General features: G+C 35.5%; 2 protein-coding genes across 3 annotated transcripts in view; both read right to left on the reverse strand.

Moving 5' to 3' along the window:
- The window catches only part of LOC149421978 (G protein-coupled receptor 143-like), a 30,450-nt gene extending 19,812 nt beyond the window's left edge, over positions 1-10,638 (reverse strand). The window contains exons 1-2 of one of the 2 annotated variants that reach the window (XM_089634200.1): positions 9,997-10,638; positions 1,207-1,376 (exon numbers count right to left, since the gene is read on the reverse strand). In XM_089634200.1, coding sequence (XP_089490326.1) covers positions 1,207-1,376; position 9,997 — 171 coding nt within the window. In that variant the 5' untranslated portion in view covers positions 9,998-10,638. Of the gene's footprint in view, positions 1-1,206; positions 1,377-1,763; positions 2,051-9,996 lie in introns of those variants that run through there. The other variant, XM_089634201.1, reaches the window with a different exon arrangement.
- A 294-nt stretch (positions 10,639-10,932) lies between these two features.
- Positions 10,933-13,388, reverse strand: LOC149421979 (uncharacterized). Its single transcript, XM_089634632.1, has one exon. It carries the CDS (start codon positions 13,236-13,238, stop codon positions 11,427-11,429), a length of 1,812 nt encoding a protein of 603 aa, XP_089490758.1. The 5' UTR covers positions 13,239-13,388; the 3' UTR covers positions 10,933-11,426.
- Positions 13,389-18,058: the final 4,670 nt, after the last annotated feature.

Raw genomic sequence — 18,058 nt, forward strand, 5'->3', positions numbered from 1 at the left:
ACTTTTTGCCGTAACAACAGTTGATACGGCCGTGTGCAAAGAGTTAAATGTTACAATATTTTTCTGAGCTTTGAATGAGAGTGGGATTTTGTTGTCGAGTTTAGTGTCATATTATAGGAAGCTTTTTTGCCCAAATGTTGTTATTCCACCCGAGCGATTTTTGGCATAATATTATGCTAAGTTTGTAAAAACATTTTAAGCGATCCCTTGCCATAATGTGCCAAATTTATAGAACCTAAAGATATGGTATAAACAATGAAATCTAGGTGGAGTCACTGGCTTTAAGCCGCAGTAAGCAGTTTTATATGTTTCCATATCAATATATTTAGGAATCGTATTAATTGAATAATATGGTAAATGCATATATATATGACACCAATCGCTCGAGTAGATCCTGAGGTCTAGTGTTTCTAATGTATCATTTTAACTTTAACTCTAACTTTTTATTAAATGAACGAGAAAAAGATAAGTTACAGTTTTCTTACAAATTCCCCAAACAAAATAAATGTGTTTTCGAAATATCAAGTTCTCTCAATTTTTCTACGATTGGAGTAGAAATTAATTAAATTGGTTAACCTTTTTGACAACACTTTTAACATTTGATATTAAAATTTGATTATTTAGAAATAATTAAATGCATACATCGGAAATAACATTTGATATTAAAATTTGATTATTTAGAAATAATTAAATGCATACATCGGAAAGTAAATTTTATCTAGTTCCTAAAACAGTACTTGTTTTTACGTAAATCAAAATATAGCGCATTTGAAATACTCAGAAAACATTGCAAACTGAACAAGAGTGTTGAAAATACTGAAGGATTGAGGTTATAACATAAAGAGTGATTTAACATACTTATTTATTTATTGATGTATTTTTAAATGTAAGTATGTTAGTTGTAAGTGAACAGTAGTTATGGGCTTTAGTCAATAGATATAAGTCGTAGATGTAAGTCACTAGTTTTAAGTCATTAGTTATAAGTCTTAGTCGTAAGTCACTAGAAATAAGTATTTTATGTAAGTCACTACTTGTTATGAATCCTAGTTGTAAGCCAGCTGTATTTATTAATTAATAAATATATTTGTACAGCGCCCTTGAGGTGATTTTTCACGAAAACGGCGCTGTATAAATTAGCCAAATATTATTATTATTATCTTGTGGACTTGTGAATTTGATAAAATCACTAAACAAATAAATGACTACCTGGTACAAAGCCCCCAAAATTCCGATAATGGACGACGTCAGACACAAGGCATTGTACGAGTTTGTGTTGAATTCATCCATAACCATGACGGCCATGTCTGTTCCATTGCGGCCGTGGTGGCAGCAGAAAGTCTGTATGGTGGGGTCCGCCATCATGCCACTGTTAGACACTGCAAACACAAACTAACCGATAAACAAACAAACTCATTGCAATCTAACAAGAATCACTTCAGATTGACACAGAAACATCCATCAATGAATGCACATAAAAACAATTACAAGTTAAATGTTATTTGAATACAAAACAAACCTATAGGACACGGGTGAAACATGATTAAAATTATAGTATAAATTGATTGATAAAATATTAAATAAAATTCTTTCACATTAATGATGAATAAACCAAGAGAGTTGTTGGCCTACCTACATCAAACTATAATAATTCGACTAAGATTTCTAGGATGCATTTATTTATCTATGTAGGTAGATCATTTTGTAAACAAATGAAGCAATATGCATTGCACCTAAACCCATTGATGCATAGTATTGCTACTAACCTTTTAACACTGCAATTGTTTTGATAATTTCGCTATCGAAACATGTCTCATTAGTTTAAGTTATAATGTGAAATACACATTTTTAAATTGTTTATCAGTTTTCAGTCATTCACACTCAGAATAATTAATATAATGAATATAACAGTAAAACTAGGTACTATAAACTATGCATAAATAAACCACCCACAAACTATGCTCAAATTGGCTCAAATCATGCTAGAATCTGCTAAAATAGCAGAATGATAGTAGCATGATAGTATGATAGTAGTCATAAATAAACCACTCGCATAGTAGTTGACATTTGAGAGGTTTCTGGTGTTGCCATCATGAAAAATAAAATATTTACATATTACTACTTTTTATAATGCTAAATAAGGCTCCGACCATAGCTATTGCTCGTGTTGGTGACTTGTAGGGCTGAGATAGCGGTCCACCGCTGATGCCCTTTTTATTGTAATTATTTCGTATGGAGAAATTAATGTTTGTGTTGCCAAGAAATATATGCAGTGAGTGGTTTATTTATGGCATAAATAAACCACTATATAAAAAAGGCACCGGACACCAAAACGTTATCTAAGTACTAAAGTAGGGGAAGCCGGGGACAATTGTCCCAATTTGGTTCTCTTATTTTTATCTGCGTCTTAGTTTAAAAAAATACTCATTCTCAACGGCAGATAATTTGGTTGTCTTCCAATTCTTATAATATTATTTCTCTTAATCTTATAGAAATTAAACTATAAGCGCATAAACAGATCAAGGGAAATGCTACAACCCGAAGGTCAGTTTTATCAGTTGTGGAATTTTGATAAACACAGAATTTAGGCAGCAATTTTAGTAATATCGGCGAGGAAACAGTTATTTTATTAGTTTCTAATATTACTGTTCAACATTTTAATTGTATTAGACAGATAGAGATAGAGACATAAGACTTTAATGACGGGGGTGCTCGACGCTCACATTTTAATTATTTCTGATGAACGTATTACTAAAATTTCAAATGTTTCTAGAGGGATCTCTACGTATGTAAGTTATTTATATTTAAGATTAATAAAAACAAGACTTTACCATTAATATGTTTTATTTAAAACTGTTTGAAAATTTTATAAAACAATTTTCAACTATAAAATTAGCGGTAAGCTACAGATTTTATTTTTCTAGACGATGAATTAGTAACTGCTCACTGCGGTTTAAATCACATTAAGACAATCGATTTCTCAAAGTTTGCAAAAGCCAACTTGGCATAGTATGATTAAAAAACCGCTCCAGTGGGTAGGCAAGGGTAGGGTAGGTAAGTATGTAAGTGTGTAAGGTAAGTAGGTAGGTCAATAATTGTTGAATGATTTTTTTTGTCTAGCTTCGTTTTTATTAAAAATAACCTCAATGGCGATGTGTTATGCTGCATAAAGACACGAGAAAAAAGCGCAAGCCAAGTCATGAATTACAGGAAAGGAAGAATCAACCGCCATCTTCGTTTCGCGCCATTTGCGGTTGCTTTGTTTGTTTCCCATAAGTCCTGGTTCAGCTCTTCAGTACGGCTCGCGAGTTTATACACACCATTAGGTATTATCAATGCCTTGACGCTTCAGCAATTCGGCACCCGGAGCGGACTGTTAAAATTGCGGCCATACAGGGCCGTTCCTGGCGGCACACCTAACATCTAACAGACCTAACACATCGCCCTTGAGATTATTTTTCGTAACATTATTAATTATTGAATCACCTACCCAGACGTCGAACAAGGGGCGCCAAAATTTTGCTCCCGCTAGGCGTCGCTTGGCTCAGAGCCGGCCCTGTAAAGAGATTCCGATCTGAAATGAGTCTAATGGCGTTGTTGTGATGAAATTTGAACCAGGAACTAAATTACTAAGTTAGCGAGCAAGTGGAATTAAGGAAAGGTGTTGTGTTAAACAAAAGGCAGACGTCCATTACGGCAGTGTTCCGCAAACTTTTTGTTAACTTTCAAGGTACACCTATCAAATCAAGAAATTTTAGAGGTACACCAAAGAAAAAAGCAATATTTATTTATTACTAAAATCAATATACCTAATATGAAAAGATGTTTAGTGAGAACTGTGAGCCTGTTTAACCCATTAATGCCCACAGGGTCGAAAACGACCCAACCACTTTCAGCTGCTCTCCACTTTTTATTATTATTTTTTTTTTTTTGTTTCCCTCTTAAATTATTTCTTGGTTGGTACTTCTGCAAAAGCAATAACATATTTGATACTGCAGTGACATCTGTGGTCACTAAGTGAAAGTTTCTAACTACCGTTGACTGCTGTCAGTTTTGCGAGTTGTCATCCTAAGATAAACATGTAAGTACTAATTACTGTATATATGATAATGAAGCGTTTTGCATTTTTAAATCACTCACATACTATGTACATACAATTCAGAATCATTGAAAGTCTTCAATCTTTGTTAGGATTTTATTTATACATGGTCAAAAATCATCTGGGTCGAAAACGACCCAGTAGGCATATATGTGTTCTTTTCATCCATAACCTAACTTTTCACTGTTTATTATTTTGTCTTCTTTATGAGTCACTAACTAATATATGTATTCCGAATAGGTCAAGAAGGACTCTCACGGCACTGGAGATATTGGAGGAGCTAGACACCTTAGACGACATCCAAGCAAACTCCGTTGATGTATACCTCACTCCGCCCGACGATGGTGGGCCAGAAACTGACGGAGATTCGGGAGATGAAGACGACTGTGATGATCCGAACCGACTAAGCCGGAAACAACTAATGGCTGAGGCAGAAATAATCTTAGATAATGGTGGCGTGTCGAATGATAATGAAAGTGTAATACCACCTTTAGCTGTCGCGACTGTTACCAACAGTGTACCAACTGATAATAATGGGACAAAAATGTTCACCGTTATTCGTGGTGGAAGAAAACGAGTGGTGAAGGGAGGTACTTAACCTGATCAACGGAAATGGGTAGATGGAGATTTGCCGCAAAACCGCACTATCGGCTAGTTAGAGCCTGAGCAACTTGTCAACAGCCTACTGAATGAAGGCAGTCACCCAGCCGATTTTTTTGAATTCTTCATGCATACAAATGTTGTTACCAATATTGTAAAACATTCAGTCAATTATGCAGTTTCTAAGAATTCACCATCCTTTGAGTTGTCTGTTGATGACATGTACACATTTATGGGCATTCTTTTTGTAAGCGGATATGTGCCGCTCCCACGCTGAAGAATGTTCTGGGAGTCACAAGACGACGTGCACAACGTTTTAGTTTCGGGTGCAATGCGCCGCAATCGCTTCGAAGAGATCTTTCGATATTTGCACGTTGCGGATAGTAATCAATTACCGGAAGGTGACAAGTTCGGCAAAATAAGGCCATTGCTGAATGAGCTGAACGATAATTTTCTGAAATATGCTCCTATCGAGGCGGAGGTATCCATAGACGAGTCTATGATTCCGTACTTTGGGCGTCACGGATGCAAACAATTTATCCGTGGGAAACCAATCCGTTTTGGATTCAAAGGATGGGTTTTGGCCCATAGACTTGGGTATTGCCTCCAAGTTGATTTATATCAAGGGCGTGATGACTTGAGGGTTCCAGAGATGGGTCTTGGGGAATCTGTGGTTCTAAATTTTGCAAATACATTGAAAAATTCATTCTAAAATTCAAATTTTTCATAATATTTTTTGATAATTTTTTCACGTCAGCTAAACTTATTACAAAGCTGGGTGAAATCTGTTTCTTTGGTACTGGTACCGTGAGAGACAATAGAAGCGAAAGATGTCCACTTACTGAATCTACAGACATGAAGAAAGCCCAAAGGGGCACCTATGATCATAAACTTGACCAAGTCAAAAATATAATAGCTTGCAAGTGGAAGGATAACGCTGTTGTGACGGTCATGTTCAACGAGACGGGTGTTCATCCACTGAAAAAAGCACTGCGTTACAGCGCAAAAGAGAAGAAGAAGGTTGAAGTGCCTCAACCACATATGTTTTCCATGTATAATAGATTCATGGGAGGAGTAGACCAAATGGATAACAGCGTCGCGAAGTACCGCATTGGGATGCGTGGTAAGAAATGGTACATGCCAATTATCATGTGGCTTTTCGATGTCTGTATTAACAATGCTTGGCTGCTTTCAAGGGCGTGTGGTCAAAAACTGGACAATTTGGGTTTTCGGCGAGCAGTCGCACGATGCCTAATCATAAAGTATGGTGTTCGACCTGCCGCTTCGGGACCATCTCGGCCGGTGAGCAGTGCATTTAGTGTGCCCGTTGCTGTCAGAACACACAAAGCAGCACATCTTATTATTACCAAGTAGGCTCGAAGAAGATGCGCAGTTTGTGCAAGCTAGACTACGAAGGCCTGCACAAAATGCACCGTTGCTCTTCACGATAAATGTTTTGTGCTTTTTCATCAAAAGTAAATAATTTCAAGTTATATTTAAAACCTATATGAATAAGAAGTAATAATTACTTAATAAATAATTATTGTAATATAAGGAATTGATATTGTAACATATGTTTCACATTGTAATAAAGATTTTAAAAAAAATGAATTGTATACTTCATATGCCCACCGGGTCGTTTTCGACCCATTGATTATTTAAGGAACCGATCTAAAAAAAGAAAATTCCAGAAATTACTTTGCTTGTATAAAAATAGTGAGCAAGTTCCCAAAGTTTCATTCAATTTAGATTCAAAAATAGTTGTGGGCATTAATGGGTTAACTGAGCACAGGCGATGAAAATTTGGAGCAATCGTTGATAAGGCTGCTCTCATCTCTTCATTGGTCGTCCTCAGGCGTTCTCTTTTTTTCGATGTAATAGTGGTGGGAGTTGAAAATCCCAATTCGCATAAGTAGGCTGTGGCAAATGGTAACATATTTTAAACAGCACGCTTTGAAAGCAGTAGATGCTCATTTTTTATATGCAGCCAAAAATGTGCTAGCTCTACTTTGGAAAATTTTAGTTTTAATGTGCGATCAGTTTTTAACTCCATGAATTCTTCCTGCTCGTTTATCGGCAAGTGTCCAAGGGAAATGTTATCCTAGAGTGGATTTCGTACGCAGTCCATAGGTTGTAGGTCACACTTAGGAAAATAACAGTTCATTTATTCTGCTAATAGCTCCAAGTGTTTCACTATCAAAGCCTGCACTTTTTTCTGAATTGGCATCCATGACATTTGGAAACAATTCATTACTACCATTGACAGCGTGGCTGATCCACAATACCAACTTAGCGCGAAAGCTTTCAATTTTGACCGAAGACTTTAAAATATAAGAATTCTTGCCTTGCATTTTTTTGTTGAGCTCATTATATATGCAAGTTTTACTACCCATTCTTCTTTTTTACAATCAGAAGCAAAATCTGAACCCTGGGCCTCTAAAAACGTCTGGGATCATGGTAATTTTAATAGCACTTTTCCGCGAGAAACCCATCGTACTTCTGTATAAACAGAAGTGACTGATGATCTGCTCCCATTTGCTTTATCTTCACAATACCTTGATTTTTTCCGCAGCACACCAACTGATGACCACGGTACACCAGTGCGCCGCGGCACACGCTTTGCGGAACACCGCATTACTGAATAGTAGTCAACAACATTCGTCTGTTTTAAGCAGATTTTTTAACATTTTACCAGGAATTAAAAGGCGAAAACAGAACTTGTTGATTATAAATTGTAACATCTATTTGAAGGAATGGATGAAGGACACTTGAAGGAGATTATGGATCCGCAGGATGTGGCTTAAACCACTGCCGGTGTAATCGAGAGCCTGTTGTGGTAGGTAATAGCGGAAGCGCCTCATAGGTATAGAAACTCATTATCTTCTAACCTCAACATATTATATAATGTACCTAATAAGAAACTAATCAATCAAAATGAAACATGAAGCAGAACAAGGCACAGAAAAATAAATAAAAACAACCCGTAAAAAATAAAGTCTTTTACTGTAATATATATATTTTCGAATGTCTTTTAAAACTTTTTTTTTTGTTTTGACTGAGGATTAATCCTCCCTACCCGGGAACTGGAGTCGACAAATGAACCAACTGAGCCAAATCACTTTTGGATAAGACCGACATTTATTGCGTATATTAACTGCTGTAATATCATCCAATTTCAAAGAACTTCGTAAATGTTCGGTGTGAATAAGTGATTGACGAGTTTCAGCTCGATCTTATATCGGGATGTGGGCTAATTTCCACTCCCAAGTTTGCATTCCAATCATTCACGAAAACAAAATAGAAATTCAAATAGATGTATTTAAAAAAGTAACGATTGCAACTGGAAATCGAGCCCAAGTTCTATGTCTTACCGAGACAACGCCTCTAACCACTTAGCCATGTGACCTATTTTTTTACGTCATATATCTATCTAATTATACAGGGCTTTCCAATAAGAGATGTTATTTTGATATTCAATGGTAAAAGATCAATGATTTCGTTGCTTGTGTGGCACGTAGCGCCGTCTTGTTGAAAGCAAATGTTGTCAAAAGTTGTCCAGATCAATAACATCCAATTCCGGCCATAAAAAATCATTAATCATCTCTCGATAGCGCAATACATTCACCGTAACTGTTGCTCCAGCCTCATTTTCGAAAAAGTAAGGTCCAATGACTCCGCCGGACCATAAATCGCACCAAACAGTCACACGTTGAGGATAAAGAGGCTTTTCAACAATAACTCTTGGGTTTTCCGAGCTCCAGATGCGACAATTTTGCTTGTTGACGAAGCCACCGAAGTGGAAATGGGCTCATCACTCAAGATGATTTGCATTTGATTCACTCAAGTGAATTTTAATAATTTCAATGCGTTGTTGAAGCGTGTATCGTTCCATTTTTATTAATGGCGTAGTTTCTACTTGTCAAATGTCAAAAAATGACAGCTTCAAAAGTAACATCTACCGAAATAGCGGGCTATTCAAAATAACACCTCTTATTGGAAAACCCTGTATAAAGAAGAATTCCTGTGGTGGGCGGACGGAGCGGATTTGATTTGTATACAAATCTACAGCTTTATACGGAGATTGAGGAAATTTTGTGGACACTTGACCTTCAAAGATCTACAAGAGAATGGTTTTCAACTGGATAACAACATGATGCTCCACTTATTTTTTCTAAAAATCTTCACAAAATTATTTGTTAGGGGCCTCCCTTTTTTTAATGATCTGTTTCAAGTTTCGTTTATATTACTTAGTATTATCTTGTTCTTCAAAGATTTATTTTCTTTATTCAGTGTTTTTATTTGTTTTTACAGTTTTTAGGTTAGGTTAAAACCACCAAGCTAGGCACATGCCCGTGTTATGGTGGTTGATTATATATACAGTACAAAAAAATAATAAATCAAGTATGAAATATAGAAGAAACTAAAATAATATAAAAAGCATACAATTTAAAAGAAAATAAAAAGTATATAGTTTAAGATAGTATGTGAAATACATTAAAATAATTTGACACATAGCACTCTTTTTAGGGTGAATTGCCTAATACAAAAAAAAAAAAATAATAATTTGAAAGAAAATATCAAAAGATTGAAATATAATAGATTATTTAAAAAAAAGTATGGAATATAAGACATACAGTAAAAAGTAAAGAATTGAAAGGAGAAAAAAAAATATGTATAAGAAGTTATTAAAATTATATACCTATAGCATCAAAATGAGTATGTATTACTAGGTAAGCAAATGTAAAAATATGGTAAACAGTTGATAAGTATGTGCGAGTTACAGTGACATAATATATGGATACATTATTCTTCAGCATTATAGATTCTTGTTTGAACTCCGGCTAATAATACTAGAGTGAAAAAAATATTGTCACAATATTGTTCTCAACAAATACTGAAGCAATCCTAAAGTACATGAAACCTTTCGGTGGTGTTAAACCAATTTAATTAATTAATGCAAAAAATAATTAATCTTTCTGTTAATATTGTGGTAATTTAAAAATGAAAACTTTTTATGGTGGTATAGATTCATTTTTCCCTTATTTATATTACTTTGATGGGTATAACCTTCAAAAGTAATTCCAATAAAATGTTAATATTTTACGTAAATGCAAACTGCTGATAGCTCCATTGTAACATCTCCACCTCTCTTGTAAACAGCGCATGTAACAAAAACTAGAAGATACGACGACTGTTTTTGCAGAATTATAACAAGCAAAAAAGCGAACAATTAAATCCATCTTTTTTTTAATGGAGGAGATTGATTTTTCATACTGGATATTATGTAGGTAGGTACTTACTTTCAATCTCCTAATCCGCATTCCAGTTGAAGTGTTTTTATAACCTATGGGTAGGTACCAACAAATTGCAAAGAAAAATGTTACCTGCCTTCTCACTCTTATGGTATTATGGCCATAATGCTCGACTGTCATTATTATAATGAATATTTTAGCACTAAACTCTGTTTCATAATGTTTAACTCATGGCAGATATTTAAAAATTTTTCCACAAATTATGAAGTTTAAAATGATCATCAATCAAACATGAAAACAGATTTGGCAATTATTTATTACCATAAGCGGATTTAGGGTTTTTTAAATGCGCCAGGAGTATTAAAAAATGTATGTAATAGCTGTTATTATAACTGTTACAGATTTTCTCAGATCTACTGCTTATGTAAATGTAATCAAAACTTTACAAAGGCATTGCTTATTTCAAAAATATGATTGTCGAGTTTAGAGCCCCCCAAATCAGTATTGATTTAATCTACTCCAGATCGTTTAAAAAAATCTTTGAAAAATTCTTGTAATTCAACTTAGCAACAACGATACCTTTATTTCACGGTAATACATACGTAACGCATAGTAGATGCAAAATCCACGCCAAGACAACAGTTTTGATTTTTTTTAAACGTGATGGCATTTCCGACAATACGTTTTATGACTCCTTCGCAATTTTGATGCAAGTAGTTCATTTTTATAATGATTAATTTTGGGGTATTATGCTGTGTTGCGCTACCTTATTTAGCCAAAGTTTCAGACAACATTACAGTGTCCATCATCAGGGGAGATATTGTAATATTGTCCGAAACGTTGGCTAAAGAAAAAGGTAGCGAAATACGGGAAGACCTCAAATATATATATATTTTTTTTTTGGTGAATCCAGTTTGTGGCGCAACAGGGCATTAATTAGTTAAATCCGCCCCTGTATCGGAGCAAAGGAGTTATCAAAACAAGTTTCTGAAATAAATAATATGTTTATTTTTAGATAACCTACTCGTAAGAGAGATATCATTATGGCAAGACAGCATAGTTTGTAAAAAAATATATTTTTTGTTATTGTTTTTAACACATTATTTCTTATTAATATTAATTAATAACCTAAACATATGAAATATAAACGACGCAAATTGGGTATTGGCGTTTTAAATGTATTACAAATAAATTCCTTTCGAAGAATATGGCGTGGGTACCTTCTGGGAAAAACACCAAGCGTACATTGTATATTCAATTAAAAGTACTATAAATATGTTTTCTTAACATAACTAGAATCAACCATCATAATATTTTTATGATGCTCAAATTTCACAGAAATGAAATAATTTAAAACATGACATATTTTAACAAAGTCAATGCAATAATTATTTCTTAATAAGGTAATTATTACTAAGACAATACGAAGTACAGATTCTCGAAAAAATGTATAAATTGAATGAAGAATTATCAGCCAATTATTTGCCATTATCAGAAGGTAGGAGAGTAGTCGAATTGGGTGGTAGGGTAGTTGATGGGTCGGAAGGTAAACTAGTTATCGATTCAGATGTTGAATTAGTAGGAGAAGAAACGATTGTTGAATTAGTGAGAGAAACGGTTGTTGAACTAGCGGGAGGAATTGTTGTTGAAGTTGAATTTGAATCCGGGAAATCACTCGCTAATTTGGCTATTATTGCTGGTGCCAATGGTATCACTCTGAATTCATCCTCGTTCAAAAGTTCGTTGACTAATTTGCAAGGGGGAACCAGTGGGTCGTACGCATCCGAGATGCTGGTACTAGTACAGTTCAGTTTCCCTGGTAAAGGCTTGTTCGCTTCTTTGTTCAAGTCCGTCAAAAAAGAACAAGGGATTGTTGTGTTCTCCGCAACTCCCTTCCTTAAAACAGTTATGGAACACTTATCTCCAGTAGTAGTAGATTTAGGAACAGGTAATACGGTTTCATTTACTTTCACGTTCGGTGCAAATGAAGTAGCAATCTCGCAAGGAATTGCGATGACATTATTTGTTCCATTTTCAGACAGCAAAGTCAGCGTGCAATTTGAAAGATCTTTTAAAGGTGCTGCATTTTGCGTCGGTGTATTTTGTGTTGGGTTTCTGTGGTTATTGTAGCTAGAAGAATAGCTGGGCGAATCGTGGTAGTAATGATGAACGTTATTCGAGTGACCTGTTGATCTTGCCAAATTCCATATTGCCAAACCACCCAAAACATTGGTTAGGGTGGATCCAGAATTCGAGTGGTAACTTGGAGCGTACATGCCGTATCCAGCATACGCTGGAGGACTGTACATGGGTGGGTGGTAGGCGGTAAAGGCCGGCGCGTGGTATACAGGTTGGCTGTTGAATCCATTATAACCAGGAGCCTGATATCCATATCCACCGGGTGGACCTTGCACAGGGTGATGTGCGCTGTAGGCTGGGGGGTGCTGCGCGCTGTACGCAGGAGGGTAGTGGGCGCTGTATGCCGGGGGATTCTGAGCACCATACGCAGGAGGGTTGTGAGCACCATACGCTGGAGGATTGTGAGCGCCGTATGCTGGTGGATTGCTGTATGTCGGTCTCATGTTTGTGGCTCCCGAACCAGATAGGCCACTACTAGGGGGGTATGCCGGTGAATTGTGCGAAGGAGGGTAACTAAAGCTCGGCTTCATGTTGACAGCAGGGGGAATAACACCGTGCGAACCTGCACCAGACAGTCCATCGCTTTTCGGATAGGAAAATGAATTGCTCGGAGCGTGCACTGGAGGAACATAACCACCAAACTGAGATGGATTATACCCATTATACACGGGTTTCACATTGGTACTAGTCAAGCCTCCAGGGCCGCCAGACAACCCACTGCTAGGGGGGTAGGAGGGGGAATTGCTGGGCGAACGAATTCCCCCAGTCCCCGACAGTCCACTGCTCGCGGGATACATGCCTCCAGATGTGATGGGAGGTCCCTGGGGATGCATCCCAGAAGTTCCTGACTGCAGCGAAGTCTGATGCACTTTCCCCACACTCGGTTGGTAGGAAGGGTTGTAAGCAGGCTGATGGTATGACGGTGCCGGCTTTGGGGCGGAGTACGCCGGATATGAAGGCGATGGCTTTGATATTGAGTGCGAAGGTCTGGAGATAGAAGGAGAGGGCCTGCTGCCCCAGGAGCCCCAGGAATGCGAGGAGCCACCGCCGCGGGAGCCCCCGGAGGTTCGCCCCCCACCCCCGGACCTTCCAGCCTCATTCTGCACAACGCACATTAACAAAAACACGAATGATAGTCCGAGAATCTTCATGATTCTGATTTTAAAATACAAACCACGTTTAAATTACAATAGTTCAAGTTTGGTTCACGACCACAGTTTTACAATGTTAAATTCAATTTAATACTAATAAGTTATCAGTTCCGTCTGTCCGTTTCGGACAGATTCACGCTATCGACTGACCTCTTCATATTGCTCTTACGTCTAGCCGTGAACCGGTTTATATCATTTAGTTATGCGTTCTTGGTGTATGTTTTTTGCGATAAGTAAGTCTTGCGGTCATGGGTCTCAACAAATTACTTGGTAATTCTTAATTATTAACATAATAAGATATTTTTTAGGGATATTGTGGCCAGCTACTAGTGACAATCATAACTGATACCATTATTAATGTTATTCTGCGATCTACGTTGGATTACAGTAGTAGTACTATTTGATTTGTTTAATAATGCCTTTTCCTGCAAATGTTACCCAATTTTTGAATGTTTAAACTTCATCAGGACTTCAATTCGAATGGAAATCGAACTCTCATTCCTGGGATGCAATCTAAACTACACCACCAGCAAAATCTTCTTTTATTTATTTATACACAAATTGAGCTACACATAAATGGAGTGCTGGTATCTACCCTGATGTATGGAAGTGAGGCGTGGAACTGGCAGAGAAAGGATGAAATTAGATTGAATACTGTTGAAATAAGATCCCTGAGGCGTATGTGTTGTAAAACCATGTATGATCTTGTGAGAAATGTGGAGATCCGCAAAGAGTGCAAGGCTGATGTAAGTGTAATGAGTAAGATAAAGAAAGGGACGCTTAGATGGTTTGGGCATGTAGAGCGAATGAGTGAATTATAGGAGCCAAGTGTAGGAGATATATGATGTAAATTCGAATGGTAGCAGAAGTCGGGACATGCAATGTTTACATTAGCCAAATTTAAAAAATGGTCCGACGAAAAATTATTAACCATTGTTGAATTTGCGAACATAATATACACTTTTAAGTCGGCAAATAGGTGAGATACGTTTAGGCCTTTTTACTTGCATGTCATATTGTATGATGCAATAACAATAGGGTCAAATTTATATTCGTCATAGTTTAATCATACTGAATGATTGGACAAAACAATACTTTTTTTTTTTTTTTAATTTTTTTTTTTTTTTTTTTATTTTTTTTTTTATTTAACATTTTTTTATATAAGATAATGTGTCCTTACTGGGGTACCCCGTTCTAAGGTCACATTGTACATGGTTATATGTTTGAAATAGTATAAGTACATATGTTAAAATACTACATAGAAAATTAAAAAAACAATATTTAGAGAAAAAATAAAACATAATACGAGCTTTAGTCTTTGTTGGGTTGCAAAATTATATCTATATTCTTCCTTCCCTTATCCATAATCCATTTCTTAATGTTTCTTTTGAAGTCAATTATTTTTTTAATGTTTTTTATTTCAAAAGGGAGGACATTAAATAATTTTATAGAATAATACTGCATATTTCTTTGTCCAAAAGTTGTTTTAGTTGTAGGTTGGTGTAACATGTGTTGTAATGTGGATCTTGTGAGTCTGTCTGAGTTTGTCTGTGTAAAGTTGTCCTGGTTTTTGAATGCGTAAATTAGTATATCTTTTGCGTATAATTGTTTTGGTGTCATTACATTCAGGGTTTTAAAAACATAGTCGGTAGGAGTTCTGATGGGGATCCTAAGTATAATTTTGAGAATTGCCTTTTGTGTTATGAGGACTGGTTTTATAGTGGAATCGCATGAGCTTCCCCATCCGATAAGACCATATTGTAGTTGAGATTGGGCTAATGCGTAGTAGATTTGAATTAATTGTTCTTTGTCTAAAATGTTTCTTATTGTTTTGAAGAAATAAGTTAGTTTTTTTAATTTGTTGCTCACATTTTCTATTTGGGAGTTCCAATTTAAGTTTTGATCAATAATTATCCCAAGGTATTTTATTGTTTGAATTTCAATCAATTTTGGGCAGTTGCAAGGAATTTCATGGTTCGCGGTTGAACAATTTTTATGAATTTTTATGTTTAGATTTGAATTGACTTTATCTGTCTGTTTGTTGTAAATTTTGAATTTAATATATTTAGTTTTTGTATCATTTAATGTTAGTGAATTTGTATCAAGCCATTGTTTTACCTGATTCATCCCTTCTTCAGCTTTTACGAATACTGTCTCCCACGACTTTCCATGGAAGAGAAGAACTGTGTCGTCTGCGAAACTAATTACTGAGCCGTGACAGTTTAGATTACATAGATCATTTATATATATCAGGAATAAAATCGGCCCTAAGACACTGCCTTGTGGAACTCCGTATTGAATGGGTATTGGTTGACTTGATTCATTTTTAATCCTGACTAGTTGTGACCTTTCTGACATATAGCTTTGAATGAGATTCAGTTCACGACCTACGATTCCAATCTTTTTGAGTTTTTCTAGAAGATATGTATGATCAAAAGCGATCGAAAGCTTTACATAGATCTAAAAATATTCCGATACACTTATTACCATTATCGAGACTATGTTTTATACTTTTTACAATAGAGGCGATGGCATCGGAAGTTCCCATATTTTTTCTAAAGCCGTATTGATTTTCAGATAGTATGCGGTTTTTTTCAAGATATTGAGTGAGCTGTTTCTTAATAACTTTCTCTACTATTTTTGAAAGATTATTCAATATTGTTATCGGTCTATAGTTACTTATATCCGCTTTATTTCCGGCTTTAAAGATTGGTATAACAGAACCCAATTTAAGCGATGCAGGAAAGATACCATCCTTGATACATCTGTTCACAAGGTGGAGAAGTGGTTGGATTAGTTCATCTCTAGTTGATTTAATTATTCTCATTGAAATGCCATCTGATCCGGAAGTGAGTGTTGGTTTCAATGAATCTATAATGATTTTAATGTCATCTGCCGTAACTGTAACTGTATACACTTTAATACAACTTTATACCAAACACATATTACGTCCATTTTCTTTTTTTGTGGTTTTCTAAACCTTCAAAACATTTTTTTCTGTATTCACTAAATCATATGTATATTTCAAAGCCCAGGGCGTTGATGATTAATAATTAACAAAATTTTAAAACGACAGAAAAATCGTTGAATGTTCTCCCCTTAATGTAATTATCTTAATAATTTCCACTTTTTCATTGAAGACGAGACATAATAACACATTAAATATTTTTTTCGATTGGTTTTTGTTTTTTATTAACATTATGATTCTAACCGTTTCAGACTTATCTTCATTATTTAACACCCTTTATTTTAATGTTAAGTCAAATATTTTATTGAAAGAAATAGATTAATTATTATGTTATTGGAAAACCCATAGAATATGACGCACAATTAGTTAACGCAGCAGTTATTCAGAATTATTACTGATTTTACAGCTGGGCAGGAAAACAACTTCGTTTTACCTCCAAGACCTCTTTCGTGAAGGTTTATCTGGTCAATTTGGAACATATTATAATGACCGAATTTTGCACTACAAACTACACTCACTGACGGTCAGACGTAAACTTTCTGACGTACTGCTCCTACACAAAATTATACATGCATCAGTTAATACACCAAACATTTTATCCCAAATTAACATCAATATTCCATCAAGAAAATCAAGAAGGAGGATGAAAGACATTTTCTATATTAAAGCCTACCACACAAATACAGGATATTTCTCCCCTGTACCGCGAACATTAAGAAATTATAACATTATACATGGCTCTAATAATCAAATAGACATTTTTAATGACAAATTTAAACACTTCAAAAAAAATGTATTACCTTTAATCATATTAAGCTGATATTGTGATGAAACCATTGATGTGTTGTATTTAGTCTATGGATGAAACCCTTTATTTAATGAGAAGCAACATTGTACCTACCTAATCAGTGTCTCACCAGTACAGGTGTGACAATAACAAATCGTTTATGAACATATTTGTATTTACCTTTTACCCATTCTTATTTGTTATTTACTTCTGCATATTTAGCTTATTCATTTTGTTACTATTTTTGTTATTATCATTTTGTTATTATTATGTATTTAAACATCCATGTATGTAAATTCTTGGGCACCATGCCTGTTTTATGTACTTAAATAAAAAAAAAATAATAATATAAAAAAAAAAAAGACGTCATCTAAACCAGAGGTTCTCAAAGTGGTCTATATGGACCCTCAGGGGTCGATATCGGCTTGCTGGGGGTCTATGTTAGCGAGAAAAAAATTTGGGGGTCCACGAGATTCAAATGGGGGTACATACGAGCGGACCCCCATTTACCTCAAGTCAACTTTAGGAGTTCCGAAAATGACACAATAGACCTAACACAAATATAATAGACTGAGAAATTACTTATATGATATTTGCATTTTTACATTTCGTAAAGTTGTTAATTGAGGTATATAAATGGAGTCTACGTTCCTTTTCTCGTCAGAATTAATATATTCGAGCAAAACATTGCACATTGGAAGCCGCGAATTTTCATAATTCCATAATTTTGAAAAACGTCCAGGGTAATAATGACGTTCAACATTTAAATATACTATATACAGACTTCAAAACTAAGTTTGAGGACATTTTGACTATCGACATGGAACGTTGAAGAATCGGAAAACATGTGACAAGAAGAAATGACCGGAATAAGCACTGAGAAAACTTAAGGGGCAGTTCTGTAGAGCCAGCTACAGAAAGAAATTCCCGTAGCTTATCCTGCTTCTTTTTCATTTGGTGTAATACCTCACAAGGGTGCCCCTGTCTGCACAATTTAAAGACAGAGCAACTATACCGCCACCCGGTTGTTGGGCAGGCAAGGGAAGGGGATATTTGCTCTTCTCT

This window comes from Hesperophylax consimilis, chromosome 8, assembly GCF_061612785.1.
Source record: "Hesperophylax consimilis isolate HC1 chromosome 8, BYU_Hcon_1.0, whole genome shotgun sequence".
Lineage (NCBI taxonomy): Eukaryota > Metazoa > Arthropoda > Insecta > Trichoptera > Limnephilidae > Hesperophylax > Hesperophylax consimilis.